Here is a 20,401-nt window from a genome sequence, read left to right as displayed (position 1 = left end):
TTAAGTGTCCCCAGTATATCAGTCTATACTGCCCCCCACCCCCCAGCATTCCAGGCAATTACCAATCTTTTGTGTTAAACAAAAACCTGTCTCTGACATCCCTCCACTATACTTTCGTCCAATCACTTTAAAAGTTTGTCCTCTGTTATTAGCCATTGCTGCCCTGGGGAGAAGGTGCTGGCTGTCTACTCTTTCTACGCCCCTTACAATTTTATATACCCCTATCAAATTGCCTCTCATCTTCCTTCATTCCAGAGTAAAGCCCTAATTCACTGAACTTTATAAGATATGCTCTCTAATCCAACTGGCATCTTGGTAAATTTCCTCTGCACCCTCTCTAAAACTTCTACAACCTTTCTAGAATGAGATGACCAGAAATGAACACAATACTCCAAGAGTGGTCTAACCAGAGTTTTATAGAACTGCAATATTGCACTGCAATTGATCCATGGATGATACAATACCCTCTGTCCTGTCCCACCTGGAAATGGGGTCTCCTATGCCAGACTGCTGTTTATAGATGTTAGTTCGGCGTTCAACACCATCATACCCCAGAAACTAGTGAGAAAATTGTCCTTGCTGGGTCTCAACACCTCCCTCTGCAATTGGATACTGGATTTCTTAACAGTAATGCCACAGTCAGTCCATGTGAGCAGCAACATATCTAGTCCCATTAAACTGAGCATTGGCTCTCCCCAAAGCTGCATGCTCAGCCCACTACTGTTCACATTGCGTCAGCATGACTGTGTCGCAGGATCCAGCTCAAACCGTGTCATCCGGTTTGTGGATGACACAACAGTGGTTGGGTTTATCAAGAATGATGACGAGATGGAGTATAGAGAGGAAGTGGAGCGGCTGGTGGATTAGTGTGAGAGGAACAACTTAAGACTGAATTTGGAGAAGACAAAGGAAATCATTGTGGACTTCAGGAGCGTGCAGACGAACCATCCCCTTCTGCTAATACATGTCTCCTCTGTAGAGGGAGTTAATTGCACCAAGTTCCTGAGAATTCACATCATGGATGACCTCACCTGCTTCCTTAATATCACCTCCATGAACAAGAAGGCACAGAAGCACCCCCACTTCTCAAGAAGATTGAGGCAAGCAAGGCTCCTCCCACCCTCCACCTTAACTGTATTTTACAGGAGTACATTGAGAGAGCATCCTGATAAACAGCATCTCCATCTGGTATGGGAGCGGTCGAGCGTCGGAGAGAAGTCCTCACAAAGGTCTGTGAGAAGAATTGAGAGGATTATAGGGGTCTCCCTGCCAACCATCAGGGACATTTATCAGGAGCAGGGCCCTTAGTATCATTAAGGAGCCCACCCATCCATCCAGCGTCCTCTTTGACTTTCTATCATCAGGTAAAAGACTATGATGCATGATGCAATAACAGGCAGGATGCGAAACAGTTTCTTCTCCCAGGTTGTTAGGCTTCTGACCTCCCTGCCACATCATATTCAAAGTGTCACTGATTAATCTGTCCCATATCTTACAATATTTAATATTAATCCACTTTAGTTTGTTATTTATGTGTGATTCATCTGTAGATTTTATCCTTACCTTCATACATAATCATGTGTTGTGTGTATTAAGTGTACTACTGTGCTTTACACCCTGGTTTGGAGAAATTTGTCTTGTTTCTATATACATGATATGGTTATATACATTACATATATGTATATAGTTAAATAACAATAAACTTGACTTGACGACTTGATTACCTCATGCCTCATGAACTTAATCCTCTGACCACTGAAGTAAAAGAAACTTTGGGCCAGAACTCCCCTTATCACACTGTTGGCAGTCAAATATTTCTAATATTCTACTTTCCACTCCTGGGAGTTTTCACACACTGTCATATTTTGATCTTCCTCTTCTCTTTCAAAAATCATTCTTTTCTTTTGTAAACAATGATTTTTTGTCATTAACTATATGATGAAAGTTGTAGTAAAACATTCCGATAGCACAGGAAAAGCAAAGATATTTATTATAGTTTTTGGTCCATTGTAGTCGTTCAACTCTGACTGCAATTGACACTGAGAGTGTTTGGTCAAGTTCACTGGCTGTTTGATAGATGACCAAACTTACGATTGGCAAACTTAACAACTCAATTTTTAAATTCAGTGTCAAAATTCTGTTAGATTGCACAGACAAAGTGTTTTGGGATGTTATACATCAAATAAGCTGTAAAAATACGAAGTATTTTTATTATTATTATTTTGACTATGTGTAAACAGCCTGGCATCAATTGTGATTGGTATCATACAGTTGTGTGATTGAGTATTTGATATACTGTAGATAAGAGACTCTGTTTAAAGTCACATTGGGTATCATGTCCCTATATGCTTCTTATTGTGCTGTTGGTAAGGCTGGACGCTTTTTGATTTTATTTATTTCATTGAAGGGTTATTTTGTGACTTTATTAGTGTCAGGCAAAATCAAATGTCTCTGGCAATTAGTTGAGAACCATGTTTACTTTCAATCCATTTAAGTGCACCCAATTTGGAATTGGATATAGTAACAAGGAATTACATCTAATTGGGTGGCTATTAAGAGGAAGTACTTCTAATAATGAAATCAGAAAGTCATTAAATAATTCTGTAAACAAGGTCTTGAGGACAAACAATCAGTTACATGTAGTAGTTCAAACATAAGACATAAATAGACAGTAATAACTGTGTAGCAGACACAAATGTAAGACACTTCTTGCACCCTACAGAAAGATGGCTTTGGATCCAACTTGTGGAGATGATATACCTAAAACATTCCAAGGCCAAGGGCAACATTTCATTTGCAAACCTTGGAGGCTGAGTTTGGAGAACACTAAAAGCATTATCAAATGATCAAGTGTATTTAAACTTATTACAGATGAATACTTTTAGATAGCATTAAGGGACAATGACAAATTGTATTATCCATTGTGATCTTTTGCAATGATAATAATATTGATGATTCACTTTAAAGTGCAAGCTGAATAAAATGAATTCTTACACATATATTGCAAAGGAAAGATGAATGTGGGCTTGCACCTCCTTGAGTTGATTCAGTTATATATTCTGCCTTTTAAGAGGGAGGTTATTTCAAGGTGTCATGTTGACCCAAGCCCGGAGGAACTGAGAGAAATAAAAGATTCTCTGCTTTTATTCATTACATTTCAATCACTCTTTGAGGATTAACACAATCTTCTGATACACATTGAAAATTGTATTAACTTACCTACAGGAAAATGGGATTGATCAGTCATGTAAGCAGGCATTTTGAAAGCAACACACCAAGTACAACTGACTGAGAGAGGCTTCTCTTCTTCCTAGGCAGTCTTTCAGGTCAAGGATAATGCACTTCCATTCAGCAGGCCAAACAACATCCTGGGAAAGAGAAAATGCTGTTCCTCCATCCACAGATCCTATCTGACCTGACATGATAGCGGGTGTTTCAATTGCAGGTTTACAGCATCCACAACCTTCCAATTATTTGCTAGCATTCAGATTCTCAGGTTTCCGAGGTGGCGACCGAGACCCGAGAAGGACCTGATGCCTCTGTCACAGGTGGGGTAGGGGCTACATTATAGTGAAAGCAGGTGGGAAGCTTGGATGGAAGTGCATTCCTTCTTACATCAATCTCTGTTCCATGTGCTCTCGAGATGAAGAAAGTCAAGGTGTTTAGTGACTTTCTGGAAGCTCCTTCTCACGTATGATCAGTTGTGATCCAGGAATTCCCTTGAGCTGGTGTAGATATTGTACCTTTTCAGGGAGCCTTTGAAAACATCCTTGAAGTGCTTTCCCTGTCCTTGTGGGAAGTACTTTCCATAGTGAGGCACAGAGCAGAGTGCCTAGTTTGGGAGTCTCACGTTAGGCAGACAGACAAATTGGCCTGACCCTGGAGTAGGCTGAGTATAATTAAGGCCCCAGTGCTGGGGAAACTGACTCAAGACAAGACGCTGCCTTTGTTTTGCTTCCCCCGCCACTGGACTTGGAGGATTTTGCAAAAATAGTGATGACATAAGAACATAACATAAGAAATAGGAGCAGGAGTAGGCCATCTGTCTCATCAAGCCTGCTCTACCATTCAATAAGATCACGGCTGATCTGGTCATGGACTCATTTCCACCTAGCTGCCTATTCCCCATAACCCTTAACAATACTTCACTAGTGCTTTGAGGTGTCATCTACATTTATCTTTCTTCCAAGTGCTCTCTGTATGAAGAGAGTCACAGGCAGTCCACATTTCTGACACAATGTTGTAGTGATTCGGGTTTGGTGAGACCTTGGATGCTGTTCTTTGTGTTCACATGGGTTTCCTCCGAGTGATCTATTTTCACCTCACATCCCAGAGATGTACTGGTAGGTTAACTGGAGACAGTAAATTTCCTCAAGTGAGGGTAGTTAGAGAACTGGGAATAGGAAAGAGGAAGGCTGGAGCTGATGGGCAAATGACAGGGAATAGGTTAAGGAAATAAAGTAGGGGGATTGGCATTGATTGAAATGCTCTGAGAGCCAGCATAGGCTTCATGGACTGAATGGTCTCTTACTATTTCATGAGAAAATGTGGGAATACATTTTGCAGGTACTCACCACGGAGCTATATTGTCAGGGTAGCAAGGTCAGGTTGGTGGAGGAGACAGCACACTGCCTAACTAAGGTAGATGGCTACCTTCCCCACGTAGCCAAGTTGGCTGAGGCCTGAGAGGACTTCTTGCTGTGCCTCAAGCCTTGGAAAATTTGGCTACCAGGATGGTGGGTGGAGTGGGGCTGGGGGATATCATTCAGCCAGTTTCAGGTAGCATCGAAAGGTCAAATGGGTGAACCTGTAAACCTGAAAGAAATTTGAAGTAAACCTTTTTCACAACTTGGCCTTCAGGATTGTTTTCTGTTGTTTATTTGTAAAATCTGAAAAAATCCCTTACTAAGTATTTTTGACAAAATAAATCTGTCTTTGATTATCTATTGACTACTCCAACAGTGGCCAAAAAATAGAGTTAATGAGAGTTAACTGCAAGCCATTCAGCCCCAGCTGAATAGGATTCACTCTTGTATAACACCAATACCGGTATAGTGGACCAGGCCATGGCTTTCAATATTCAAATCTTTGATGTGTAAAGCCGAGTTACTCAAGTAGTAGGAAATTTAAACTACAGCTCAAAAGTCAATGAATCAAGCCATTATATTCATTACTGGATCTTCTGGGGTGTTCCCATGCTTCCTTCCATGTCTGTTGTTATCACTTGTATCTCCTCTGGTGCTTGAATTGTCATTATTTCACCAATTGCTTTCAATATTAATTCCTTTCATCCCGCACCATGTTCATCATCTTTTTATTTTAATTTCTTCATTTCCCTCTTCCTTTTTTTAATCTATTCATCTGGAACATTTTTTCCTGAAAGAACAGAGCCCTGAAGTGGTAACATTGCCTTCCTCTTCACGCACTGTAGATGCTGTCTGACCACTGAGCGCTCACAAGATCTCCTGGTCTTTAGCAGCTGTGACATCAGCCCACATTGATTCATGATACCCGCTTCAATAAAGAATAGATGGGACAGGCAGACTTGGTTCTGGAAATAACACATCATATTTGAAATTGCCCATTTTTTGCAATTTGTTAATTTGGCTTAACAAATATCACGAGAAGCAATCCATGCATCGCCTCACTCACACATGCAAACACACACAGGCAAATGCTGTTTTCCTGATGAACAGCAGCTGGAGAAATATCATCTAAACATATTCTCCTGAACACTGACTGCAACATACTTATCAAAATATCCATCTGCTCCATTTAATTGTCCATCCGCAGCAAGGCTATGTGCTAAGTGTTGATAAGTAAGCTTCCTGCTAATTATCACCCCATTAAAAAGAAATTAAAAAGCACTGACAGTCATTGCTGTATGGTCTAGCAGTTGGATCTTTGGTACTTATCAAACTACCAGATCATTTCATTGACACCTTCCCTCTGTGGCTGAAGGAATGAATCCTCGTTGGCCAGATCTCCAGATTTGAGGCTTTTAATCAACAAGCAGAAGGGCAAACCATGAATAGAGTCAATTCTCTGAAAATGATTGAAAAGTAATACTGTAAATAAAAACAAAGAATCTTTTTTCCCCTCGCAATCCTTGGTGTTTGGGTTTCAAAAGACAATATCAAGGTGAGACTCTGTGTGCTTATGACACCTTGAAACAACCCGCTTCTTACAAGGGACAGCGTATAATTGAAAGACCAAGGAAATGCAGGCCCACAGTTATCTTTCCTTTATAATAATATCTACAAAAATTCATTTTATTCAGCTTATATTTTGAGAAAAGTTAAATGTTATTATAACAGCAAAGACCACAATATACAATGCAAGTTCTCATCACCCCTTAGTGCTATTTAAAATGATCGATTAGCAGTACAACATACACCTTGATAAGTGGTACCATTGATAATGTCAATAGTGTTTCAATTCTGTAAGCTCATCTTCTAAGGTTTGCAAGTGAGAAGTTGCCCTTGGCCTTTGAATATATGTGCTCATCTCCACAAGGCACCTTTCTGTAGGGTACAAGGAGTGTATTACATTGTGGCCTGCTGGGCATTTATGATTTACTATTTATGCCTTATGTCTGAACTCCAATATGACTGATTGCCGACTGAACTAGGATGTGCTGGTTGTTAATGCAACTGATGCATTTCACTGTAGGTTTCGCTGTACATGTGATAAATGAATCTGAATTTTATTACTAAAAGTGCTTTGATGTTTTACCATTCCCAAACTAGACATCATTCTTTACTCAGCATGTTTACCTGTAATCTTGTCCCATCCTGCTGAAAAAGTAGCAGAGTTACACTTATGCAACAACAACTTGCATGTTCTAAAGACATCTTAGAGAGCTTTTGGCCAATCAAAACTTTTGGAAGTTTTGTCATGATTGCAAATCATGGTACGTGGAGCTTAGAAAAATAGACTATGCGGTAGGGAAGTTCTAGGCAGTCTCTAGAGTAGGTTACGTAGTCGGCGCAACATTGTGGGCCGAAGGGCCTGTAATATGCTGTAAAGTTCTCTGGTCTATCTTCAAATCATTGCTTCCTCAGATTATTCCATTAATCTTCATTTCATAAAAGTCATTCTTTGCTTACAAATGCCTATTCACAAATCACAAGCCAAACCTTATCTTATTCTCTTCCAGTTTTATCCAGTTTCGGACATGATTATTCAACATCATTTGAGAATGGGAATATTAATGACCTTTCCTAATTCCCTAAGCAGAGACCTTGGAATCACTTGTGATGCCCTGGTTAAGATGTTCCTGCCAATGCTGTAGAGTATTCCAATGAATAGTTTTCTGTAGAAGCAGTGTGTTTTGTTGATTGTTTGGGATTCAGTTAGAGAAATGGGGCTGTGATGTTCAACTTAGGAATGTTGGGTCAGCAATGCAGCATGGTGGAATTGGGAAACAATTCCAGGAAAATCTAGGTGGAGGGGTTTTTCTGGGTCGAGGTCCTTTTGGCAGGAGCTGGGAGAAGTCAAGAGGGAAGATGGCTGAGGATACCGCCCCAGTTTCACAGGATGCTTCGTGCAGATGGATGGCTTCTAGGAGGAAGGACCAATACTCCCGTGGGGGAGCCCGTTTGTTCGAGATGGATTTCGAGTGACGTCCAGAAGATGGTGTGTGCTTTCACGCAGATCATGGGTCATGAGTTCAGCATGTGAGTGAAAGACAACTTCAACATGAGCTCCAACTTTATGTGTACATTTGTACTGGATTAACTCTAATGGACCCTTCTATCTTATTTTTCTTTTCCCGACTAATTGCTCGATAAAGCTGAAATTTGTAAATATACTTTCTATATAATTGTATGCTGCGTACAATCTGTTATTTCTCGCCAACAGCTAATTGCGTAGTGGCGGTATTTACACATTATTCGTACAGATTGGGGTTCAGGTGGTCAAAACATCCCGACTTCCCGCCTTTGGTGGGACCCAAGTCATATCAACCCTAGATACACGGAGCTCAAGAAAGATGGTCTTCTCACCGCTGAGTTCAGTGGTGCAAGGGCTAATGAGCCGTGTTTCTATAGATGCCTGATAAAAATGGGTTCCTCACTTATCATGTTACTATTGCATCACCAGCTGAGGTGGCCTCTCTGGGCAAAAAATAAAATTGGGGCTGAATTGTCCTGCCTGCATTTCACTACGGACAATCAATCCCATGTAATTCTGTATCAAATAATGCAAGCTTGACTTCTAAAGTGGCTTGAATCAACCCAACACTAAAAGGAAGGCAGCACTCCAGAAAAGATTTTGCAATGACTCTCCAACATATTACCACAGAGAAAATGCAATAATAGTAACAGAATCAGGGCATTACATCTGTGTCACAAGCAAAAAAAAAGGAAGGGCAAGCAGCCTTAATGAAATCTTCAGTACCATGATACTGTCAGCAATGTAAACTTATCTCCATTGATGAGTGAATTAATGACGATCACTACTGGAAAAACAGGTGGGAGCAGTTTTTCTGGCATTTCAGTACGAAGTCGCTGAACCTAAGAATTACATAAATATTTGAAAAGCAAATGCTTGCAAAATAGGTTGGCAACTAGCAAAATTGATACTTTCGAAAGTAATTCTCCCAGAGCTAGCAAATCTTAGTATGTGTTTATAACACTGCTGAAACAGGCCCAAACAGGTGTAGATTCTTGTTTCGTGTGGATAGGAGGAACAAAGTGGAGACAGTGTGGAGACACAGTCTTGAAGTGTTAGGTGCTGTAGACCTGAAATCATCCCTTGCAGCACTGTCTTACCTCCTACACATTACTCTCTGGCCAGTGCAGGGGCCATGCTAATCTTCTTTGCATCAGTCAGTTAGTACATGTGCTGCCAAAGCAACCAACTCACATTGTTACTCTTGACATCTGATGCTCACTTGACACCCATTATTTAAGTGTGGAATTTGGCATAAATCTCTTGTTGGTATGGATGGCCAATAACTTGCATGTAGGGTATGAAAATTCCTCCCTATTGTGCTGTTTAAAGATTTTTTTTTACAAGCAACCAAGGGGAGATTTTTTTTTGCTGAGATAAAAATGTTAATGTACATTCAAATTTAGTAGGTCTTATTGCCAAGTTACACTGGAAGATTCCATTTACTGGGAATATTTATTATAATTAAGTTCTGGGATCAGGTCTAAAGGCTATGAACCAATCAAGGACTTATCCATCTCTCCCTTCAATACACCCAATGACTTGGCCTCTTCAGCTCTTTGTGGCAACATCTTCCTCGGACTCACAACCTTCCAGCTGGTCTGGCCTACGTCACAACAAAAAATTCTTCACCTTTAAGGATAGTCCATTTAAATAATTTGGCTATAGTTTATTGGAGCATCATCCTAAATTATACTTTCTTATGTTGGAGGAGGTCTTGAACTATTCCTTTCCCATCCAGAGGCAAGGATGTTAACAACTGAGCTATACTGACATAGTTCATTTTCACTTGATAACTGCATTGGGTCACTTGAGCATAATATCATACAATTTAGTTATTAACTAATGTGTGCAATTTCACCTTAAAGGTACAAAAAAAATTAAACCACAACGTCAAGTAGGTAAAATAAAAGGATGCTGCACTACCAGCTCTGTCAGTTCCTTACAGTCTTAACAGTGTAAAATGCTCTGCCATATTACATTATGAAAGCAAGACCAAGGAAAGGCAGCATGAAGGGTATATTGAACTGAGCACCTCCGCTCCATCTGTGGGTCTTCCCAGTGGCCCAGCATTTTAATTCCCATGACCATTCCCATTCCAACGTGCCAGTCCATGGCCTACTCTTGTGCCAAAATAAGGCCAACCCTCAGGGTGGAGGAGCAACACCTTCTATTCTGTCTGGGTAGCCTCCAATCTGGTGGCATGGATATTGATTTCTCTTTCCAGTAAAATAATTTTCCCTCCCACTCTCCTCTTCTTCTATTCCCCACACTGACCTCCTACCTCTTCGCTACCTGCCTGTCACCTCCCCTTAGTGCCTTTCCTCCTTCCCTTTCTGCTATGATCTACTATTACATTCCTTCATCTCCAGTCCTTTACCTTTCCCACACACCTAGCCTCAACTATCACTGGCCATCTTCCTCCCCGTCTTACCACCTTTTTATTCTAGTGTTTTCCTCTTTCCTCTCTAGTCCTGAAGAAGGGTCTCAGCCCAAAACATCGATTGTTTATTTATTTCCATGGATGCTGCCAGACCCGTTGAGTTCCTCCAGCATCTTGCGCGTGTTGCAATGAATTCCCAGCATCTGCAAAATTTCTCGTGTCCTCGAATTACAAAAGCTACACAGAAAAATCCACATTACAAACACTTCAACCAAATTTCATGCTAGCAGCATTCAATGTTCAATATTCAGCCTGCTAGATGGACAACGTACGTTCAAGTATACACTTCATGTTGCAACTAAACCACGAGCAGTGTTGTTGAAAATCTCCATAAAGCATTTTAATAATATAAAGATACAAGGAAATGTAATTGCTAGAATCAGGAACAATACACAATAAACATGTAAACTGTTTCTCCTGCACCCATTTTCTCCTTTCTTTGAATTTGCAGAGTTCTTTCTACATCCACCCCTGTCCTGTCATCCCCAGTCACCCTGTTGTTATTCCTCCTCTACCCAGTCTATCTACCCATCACCCACACATTCCTCCCACTGCGTCCTCTTCTCACGCTGTCCCATCCGTCCACCCTGCCTCCCTATTTGGTTCCATGAACCACTTTCCTGTTGTATCAAATTCAAATGTCATCAGTTATTTTGTCACCTCCACTTATCTCAATTTCAGTCAATATTTCCACTCTCCCTTTGTCCATCCACCCTTCACTCCTCCTTACTTAACTCCAACCATCACTTGCCAGCACTTGCTCTACACACATAGATGCTGCCTGATCTGCTGATTTCCTCCAGCAGCTTGTGTGTCCTTTCAATTTAATAATATGACAGTTGAATTTGTTAAGGCAACCCAAACTATAAGTGCCTTTCTTGGTTAAAGTTTTGAAGGGTTTAGCAGGTAGAGTGGTTTCAAATGCTTCATTACTGAAGTTCAGTTTGCTCAAATGAAAGAGGCAGTTCAATTTTATAACCAACGTTCCTTTCCAGTTTTTATTTCTTCCTCTTCTCTGGAAGGTTTTGAAGGGTAATGTTCCAGGACTGTTCACTTTTATCCTGAATTCAATGAGTATATTAGCAAGCATTTTTTTTGTGCTAGGTCAACGTAGCTGGATCTATTCTGTCATCAGTCAATGCCAACTCATGTTTACATTTGGCAATTATAAGATAATAATCCAGATCGACATCCATTTATCCTGCCTAATGTAGGGTACTATTTCAAATACTTGATCCCAGTTGACGTGTGATGCCTCAGAGAAGATTTGGCATTAAATATGGCACCTCTCTGGTCTTCATGGCTACACAGCTATTTACTTTAACATTCTGATTATCTGAAAAACTATAGTATATCCGGTGTTCAATGATAAACCATATAATGATGTACCTACTTGGAGGTTCCCTGAGGTTATTATAGCCAGGGGTGATAATGGGGACAGGCTTTGGGACTAAACCCCAAGGGAAAAATACGGAGCTGGAGTCCCTAAGGCAAACCTACATTGAGTACACTGGTGACTGGCAACTCCTGTGATGTATACATCTCTGTCGTTCATTTGGGTTCATCAGATACATGGGGGGGGGGGCTTGCTCTATGGGCAACAGCTTTCTCTCCATATTGTACTGCCCAGGCTTGCATACTTAGAGAGCTTGGACACAATATCCACAGTCAACTCTGACCAATGGAGGCCCTCACCACCTCACTTGTATCAGCATCGAAGATACACAGTTTAATTTTAAGTACTGTATATATGTAGAAAGTCACTTTTGCAAGGGTGCTTAAATAATGTACAAAACTTTGATTACAGATTCCCTTAGTTTGAAAAAACAGAATATCGATGAATCTTTTAAGCCTCTGATGACCCTACCAAGCTTTGCTGTGTCCTAATAATGAACCTAGAGGCCAGGTACATGATGCAGCATTACTTGTACCGAATCCAAAGGAGCACTCTTTCAGCACTGTACAACTTAACCCAGCAATCCCCTGCTCAGCAATGATATACCAAAAGGTCCAGTGGAAGTGTCATCTAAACATATTTTGGAAAAAAATCAATATGTTCAAGTTGGAAAGACAAGTGTAACTCCAGAACATAAAGTTGACTGTGATTAGTCACCGGTCTCATTGTTAAATAATCAGACCCAAGACCGTTTCTAATTTAGACCAGTCTAGTACAACAGATGCATTGTCGGCTCAGAAGGAGAATCACAGACTTCTTGCAATCAATGGCTAGCCTTTGCTATCAAGTTTTTAAAATGAAATTTAATAGCATAGCAGACAAAAAATTTGCAAATATTAGTTTTATATTTTAAAGAAAGGTCTAATGTCCATATTTGAAAGGTTGTGTGTATGTATATTGTAGGAACATGTAATTGATATACAAGCTTGCTGTCAGGTGAGTGCAATATGTAATTAACATAGGTTCAAATATAAAATGTTGCTAGTGACCTCTTTTTAAATTACAAAAAACAAAGGCTCTATTTTTTGTTCTAATTCCCTTGTTTCATATTAATAGTAATCTTTTCTTTTGTTAGTCACTGCCTATAACTGACCAGATAGGAATTTTAATTAGACTTCAATTAATTGCCAAGTCCCAGCACACATGAGACCTGCTGCACAAAATGATGCAAAGAAGCGCTTTGGCAGAAAATTGCTGTGAATGCTGTTTCTTACTGAATGTTAAATTAACCTAAATTAGGTCAAAAACATTTACACAATCTATTTAGCAATTAAAACAAATCCAAAAAGTATTTTGCTGTCTAACAGATATGTCAAAATTCTGGGAGTTCTTCTGATCTAAACTGTCATCAGCTATGCAGTCTAGAGGTAACTAACAAGAACTTCATGTTCCACTTGTCCTGCATGACTCATGGTTGTAAAGGTTATCTTCATAATGACTTTAAGGCAGCACATTAATGCTCTCTTGCTTCATCCAAACCAAGGTGATTGGGATGAGAAAGATCACAGTGATCCGATAAGAAAAATAACAATTGCGTTCTCAGCTTTATAATCTTTAACAAATTGTTTGTCAGATAGCCGATGAGCACTCTCTTGAATCTTCCAACACTTCTCAGCAACATGCCTTTCCTTACATGTTCCCCGTAAATTTTCTTGATATTCCCTCTTGAGGATGGGGCTCTATTCCTTAGTTACAGAATTTGCTCTTTTGCTGGGCAATTCATTTAGTTTCAGTTTATCTACATTTCTCGGAATCTTGCAAACTTCAATCTGTTCTCCCCTGAGCCTTGTTAGCATAGCTAGAGCATTTGGAAAAGATAACTCCCACAAGATACCTCAAACTAAGCTGCACCAGTGGGACAACAGAATGCAGAAAGCTGAATAAGGACTGATATTCTTCGCAGGATGGTAGATAACATTCGGTGCTATCTCTACCTCTGATTCAAAAGATGGGAGCTCAAGGCTTATTCCAGTGCATCTAATTGTGGCTGGCACACCAGTTTATGCCGAGGGAGTTCTAAGTTGCTGAAGTTATCATCTTTAATGGACATATTGCAAATATTTCTTGAGGTTTGATCCACATTTGGTTAAATCATGTAGCGTCACACTGTACAGCAAAGAAATGGGCATTTAGGCTCACTATGTCCAGCCTGCCTATTAATTAGCTGTCTGCACTAATCCTATTTGGTCATTGGCATTCAATGTCTTGGTAATTCAAAGGGGATTGTATAAATTCCTTTATCATCTGCATCCATTCTGCAATCTTTCAAACATTTTCAACTTTTCCTTATAGCCCAGGAACTTCTAGTCACACAATTATCAGTTTAGTTACCTATCCTCACGTCAGAGTCATTCCTGAACAGCACTGCAATCAAAGTCAAAGTTGAAGCAATGATCTATTCAAACTCCTTGTACACTAGAGCCTTCTGTTCCCTCCCGTTAGTTATTCACCTTGCTCCTGCCTTGAAAAGGTCAGAAAACTTTAATAGCTGCAGGCCTCTCTGGAAGTGAAGCAACCGAATGTATTTTGGCTACTGTTGCTCAATTCGGAAACTGCTGATCTACTTAGTATTTGATTTCAGATGTCCAACAAGTGATTTTTAAAAATTTTCGCAGTTTGACTTCCTGATCCACACAAAGAACAGGTTTAAGGCAAACTAACCAAATTAATAAACTGGCTTCAACAATGAAACAGCCCTGATCATGTGATCTAACTCCCTACCTTAATCAACACTTGAATTCAAAGGAAAATGCTGCAATGCAAATAGCAAAGTTGCGAAACAGCAGTTACTTCAGAGCAGTTTAAACATAAATAAACAACAGGCAAACATTTCATGTTATGCAATAACTTGTAACCATATGCCCACTGAAAAGCATAAAGAGCACTTGATATTAAGATGAGGTTAAAACAGCATTTTCAAAGAGGAGTTGTATCCATGTACACTTAAGGAAATTGCAAATTATTTTCCCCATTTTCAGTTAACTTTCCTAGAGTTCCAGAGTTGTGAAGCCCATGCTTCACTATTAATCTTCACCTTGCAATGTTTCCAAGCAAGTAGTTATCAATTATTGGAAAGGACATCATTTAAATAGCACTCACCTCCAGTACACAAGGATTGCTACCAGTAACATCAAACATAGGAAGGTAAGAGCTGACACCACCACAAGAGGAATAATTGCCCTTTTCTCTGTCTCTAAACCAACTGCCAAACCTATACGAGATTCATGGCTGCTGTTACTGGCTTCTGTAGTTGTAGAAAAAGGAAAAGGATTACAAACAGTTTTACTGTGAGCAAAATTGAAATAAGACAAAAATACACTCATGAAGTCACAATTTCAAATTAATTGTAGTTAACTAATGATGCTCCTGAAATGTTACTTACATGACTCCACTTACCTATTCTACAGGAAGTGATTGCAATTAGTTTCAAGTCAATCAGGAGAGGCAAAGGTGAAGGACAGCAGGAAATGCAGAATTAATAGCCAGAAACACTATAGTTCCAATGCCACAAAGCCAAACAACTTACCTCACATGTATCAAAGCAGAAGGACCTTGAAGGCTGTCAATCATAGGGGTGCTTCACCTTACTTAAAATGTTAGTGTTAAATAGCAGTTAGATTTATAGAAAGAATGCTTCTAATATCAATCGAGACCAGACATTACAACTGAACAGCATCTCAGTCTGACAATAGAAAACTAGATTGAATTGAATCTCTGAAGTTGGCCGTGTGCAAAATATTACAATAGAACACTTTGAGGTATTTCTAATGGACTTTACTACTTGTTTGGAAGATGAATCAGCACCCAAAATTAGTTGAATCTTTCTACCCTCTTATTAGGTGATTGCCTTGATTTGCTCAAGGACAAAGTAAATGTACATTCTTCCTATTACTATTGCTTTGCCTCTTTTCCCCTCTTGTGCTCCTGAAGTATTTCCACATTTATATGAACCTTTTTGTTCTCTATTGTTGTCTACTGCTCAGTGTCAAATTCCATTTCTGCCTTTTCATAAATCTCTCCTGTTACCTGTGTCGTGACTTGCTCAAGTATACGGCTGCACAGATTGCCTCCTGTAAGGAATGCTGATCCAGGCTGCTCAGTAAATGTTAGGGGGAAGAAAACTCAGTCATGGTCCCTATACCAAAAGGAAGTCAGCCTCAGCATAAGTTGAGCTCAGAAATGGTAAAGGGATAGCAACATTTGGAGAATGGGGAGAGAGAAGGTACGAATTTGTGAGGAGAATACTGTTACAACAGCAGAGAAGTTAACAAGTTTTATGTGCAACTGAACCAGAAGGATGTGAAAAAGCCTGTGCCAGTTTCTGTAAACAATGCCATCTGCTGACAGATGTTGCAAATTACATATTGAAACAAATGTAATCAACCCATTAAAATGGTCGTGATAAACAGCCGCTATAAATCAAACCACACACTCAGTTTGTGGCAACTGCTCTAAAACAGCAGAATTTACATTGATACGGTAATTATTCAGTGTATGCTCCCTTAGGGCAGCAGATGCTGTATCTTCACACTTGCAATCTGTACCATGAACAGTAAAATTCACTTTTAAGAAGAAAATTGGCCAATTTTTCTTTCGGCCCTTTGAGCTCACTGCTAGCAACCCCTAATTTAACCCTAACCTAATCATGGGACAATTTATAATGGCCAATGGGAAGAACTCAGAGTAGCTGGAGGAAACCTAAGCATTCTATGGGGAGGATGTACAAACTCTTTACAGAGGACACTGGAATTGAACTCCAAACTCTTAGTATCGCGTTGACCACAAGGCTACCATGGCACCCCAAGTAAACTTTTACAAGTAAAATTGCCAATATGGTTCTGATGCAGGTAAATCTATAATAGCTTTTGATACAGTGACGCTCTTCTCTTAATTTGTTTTCTTGTTACCCCAACCGCACTATTTCGATTCTCTCGCTCGATATCGCCAACACTGCTGCCTGTTCTACTCTTCAACATCTTCAGTCTGAGCTTGTTCTTCGGCAGCTCACTCCCACTATCATCATCTTCTCACTAGTCCTTTCTCAGGCAAACTTCAACCACCAACCACAACCCTCATCGCAAAGCTCTTCTCTGAGAGTGGTGCCTTGGCAAGTTGGCCAAGCCAAAGATTGCTCAGAGTGGAAACTATAAGTTAGAGTCCTGAGTTTGTATTATTACACTACAAGCAACTGTAAAGTGTCAAACTATACTTTCATAGTGGACAAACACTCCAGTAATGTTTGTGCATGAAGCACAAAGTTTCATATGTTTATATAGTAACTTATATTTCAAAACTGCAAGGGCATTTTAATTGCAGGTAGGACTCAAAGTTATTATCATTTGACAAACTTCGCTGCTTTAAAAGTGAAACCTTCCCAACGTTTTATCACAATAATTCAAGATCTGTGATTCTAAAGTGCTAAAGAATCACAAATCATGGATGTTTCTTTAATGTTGACAATGATGAACTTAATTGCTCCCTGTACACATTCAGTTGTCCAAAGAACTGAAAGTAATGCAATGATCTAATGCGATGATCTAATGGAAGCACAAAATATCTGCTCTGTTTAGTTGCAATCAGACATTCTGTGATGTTGGGACAGAGACTGTTGTTTTATTCAAAAGTTAAATAGAAATACCGAAAACTCGTAAGCCCTGGAACTCGCTTGGCTGGCAATTAATCTTCAATATCGGACTTACTAACTTGCTTTTCCGAATGCCTTTGCAGAACAGGGCTAAGTTTCTCAGGAGTGGAATGTGCAGCTGTTTACGCATAACTCCTTCACTCCTTTTAAGTTAAAACTTTGTGGAAGTGTTAGCCAATTGTGACGCAACATGGATTGTGAGGCATCTGAGTAAGGAATGCAGCAGTGTTATCGCTTTCACCAAAATGATTAAAAAACTAGAATAGTTTGGATTAAGAAATGGGTGAATTCAATGACAAATCTGTTAGAGACAGAAAAATAAAAATAAAGGTGAATTTGACAGAGATAGAATCTACAAGGACTTAGACCAGATATGGTGGATAGCAGCATAGCTGTTAGTGCTTCAGCCACACATTGTAAGCAACCCAGGCTTTGTCTGTGTGGAGTTTGCACTCTCGACTTGTGATCACACGGATTTCAGTTGGATTCAATGGCTTAATCACATATCCTAAGGACATGTGCAATGGTATATTAATTGAATATTGTAAATTATCTTTAATGTAGGTGGATGGTAGGATAAAAATAATGGGGTTGATGGACTTGGGAAAGAGAATGGACTACAGAGCAACAAATAGGGAACAGGACTAATGGGAATGCTCTGAGAACTAGCAATAGAACTGATGGGCTGAAGAACCTCTGACATTGAATGAAAGATTCTTAATTAATAAGGCATATTTTCCATACAATGTCACTTGCTGGTTTTTACACTAAAAGCTTTTTGCAATATTCATATACACAGTTATATACTCCAATAAAGTCTGACCCAAAGTGTCACAATGTGATCTGTTTCACACAACTGCCTGCAATATATCATGCAGAAGGTATGGATCTCTGAGGGACTTGATGTTTAGTAATATCTTCTGAAACTTACCGCAATGGCATCCTGTGAATAGAGCTGAGAGTTATCCTTTCAACTGGAATAAGCGGTAGACCACTTAGGATATTCTTACTGAAGTGCTCTTCATCGGAAAGGGAGAATTACACCCTGAAGATCCTGCATAACTGTAGTGTCCAGCTAATGGCCATTCATTCTCCTCCTCCTCCCTCTTCAAGCCTCTTTGCATGGTTCTCCTTATCCGCTGACATGGCCAAGAGAAACTCCTCCACAGGCTAGCACACCACCCCAAGGAGACTCTACAAGTTAAACACTATAACCCTGTGGGATTATTAAAACAACTGCTACAAACCTACAGCAGGTAGTAGGAGATCGGCTTAAATAGTATTGGCTGGGGTTGCAGTTGAGTGTATGGTTTAGCTTACTGAGGGTGTGAACTAGAATACAGAGGTACAATCTGGCAGAACGACACGGGCACAACCTGCCTACTCTGCATATTTCTGGCAGACATTAGTGCTAGGTACACTAAAGCCTTTGCCAGTGCGGTGAGCAACACAAGCCACACTGAGTGCGTGTGCACGCTCACTTCTGCCTGTCACCAACATATTAGACCTAATTATGCAACTGCTGCACCCTGATAAAGCTGCAAAGGAATGCCATTTTGCAGCCTATGCCTCTGAGATCTTTAGGTACATTTTGGCAGCACTGATGTGCTTTTTATTTTCACTACACTAATCTGAGATCTGGGCATGTCTCTGAGAAGCGAAAAGTAAGGATAATTTTAAAATATTTTATTAATTAAGTGTGGCCCTTCCATTATTCATGGATGTTTTTATATTATGATTGCTCCAAAGGATTTAAATCAAATAAGTTATTTACATCCAGTGGGGTTTATAAATTTGGACAGGGGATGCAATAATTTTGATGAATTTACTGAATATTTTTAATCCAGGCATGCCCAACTTTTTTTTAATGACATGAACAAATACCATTAGTTAATCTGTGGACCCCAGGTTGGGAACCCCTGTTTTAGTAGATCTAACATATATTTTGTAGTACTTTCTCAGAACTGGAAGACCTACCAAAATATGTTGACTTCACTATCAAACTTACCTAGAAAAATTAACCACCTTGGCATTATTTTCTTTGGCTAACTGTACATTTCCTGCAAACTCATGTGCCCTTAGCCCATAACTTAGTAAAGTTTTCGCTGGGGGCAGTACTAACAACATTATATACATCGTTCAGCGTAGGTAAATCATTTGATCAACATGTTACAGAGGTAAAACTTGACAACTTGATCAACATGCAATTAAAAGGCCAATAGCAAGATGTGACAGCATATAGCATCAAGAGATGGGTGGCAAAAACATCTGTTTATAATCCTTTCTACCCAACAGTTTTGGCCACAGCCCTTCTGTTGCTCTGAATTTTTCAACTGCATTGGAATTCAAAGGTGAATGACTGAACACTTTATAATTGCAAAGGAAATCCTCCATTATACGTATACCAAACATGCTAGGTGTGTGAATTTTTTCCCCCCAGGCAGATTTGGTTAGAGATTCATGCTGCTGAAACCAAGAGGGAGTTCTGATGTCAGTAAGGAATAGAGAAAATCACCACCATCATAATTGTAAGGAAATTTCATGCTGCATTAGAACAGGAAAGGAAAATCTAAGAGAACTCCATTGACAATAAAAAAAATATAGCATTGATAGCAAAAATATTTGATCCTCATCTATATTCCGATAAGTATTATGTTTCTAAAACTTACTTGCCTTCATACACCAGTGAAGATGTATATGATAGGTAAGGCCTACTAACATCTTCTCAAAACTGTCGCCATGCAGTATCTGATACCAAGCAGCAGCAGATTAAAATACTATTATTTATTTATTCAGCACTTCCTGCCCTTTGAGCCACGCTGCCACAGCAACCTCTGACAAACTGGATTAACCCTAACCTCATCATGGGACAATTTACAGTGACCAATTAACCTAGCAGGTATGCCGTTGGACTGTGGGAGGAAACCAGAGCATCTGGTGATATTACTTCCATTTCATTTCTAAGGACAAACAGGATTCCTTCAATAGGTCTGAACCCAAAACACCATATGGGTAAAAGAGCAAAAAAAAAGCAAACTGCTGTAGGAACTCAGCAGGTTATTATCTCCATTAGATTTAAATCTAGATGATATTGTAACATTATACATTTTTTTTGTTTATCATTGAGTTATTTATCAAAATTATAAAATTAGATATAACTAGCAATTCTGTAGTATCCATTCAA

At 39.6% G+C, this 20,401-nt stretch overlaps 1 protein-coding gene across 5 annotated transcripts in view; it reads right to left on the bottom strand.

Annotated features, from left to right (window-relative positions):
- Positions 1–20,401, bottom strand: part of ptprz1a (protein tyrosine phosphatase receptor type Z1a) — a 265,905-nt gene that overhangs the window by 61,736 nt on the left and 183,768 nt on the right. For all 5 annotated transcript variants that reach the window (XR_010019227.1, XM_063058126.1, XM_063058125.1 and 2 more), the window contains exon 13: positions 14,673–14,817. Coding sequence is in view for 4 of the 5 variants with exons in the window: in XM_063058126.1 (XP_062914196.1) it covers positions 14,673–14,817 (145 nt within the window). In the remaining variant the exon portion in view is untranslated. The remainder of the gene's footprint in view (positions 1–14,672; positions 14,818–20,401) is intronic.

This window comes from Mobula hypostoma, chromosome 9, assembly GCF_963921235.1.
Source record: "Mobula hypostoma chromosome 9, sMobHyp1.1, whole genome shotgun sequence".
NCBI lineage: Eukaryota > Metazoa > Chordata > Chondrichthyes > Myliobatiformes > Myliobatidae > Mobula > Mobula hypostoma.
Note: the sequence above shows the minus strand (reverse complement) of the source record. Positions and strands in the feature narration are given on the sequence as shown.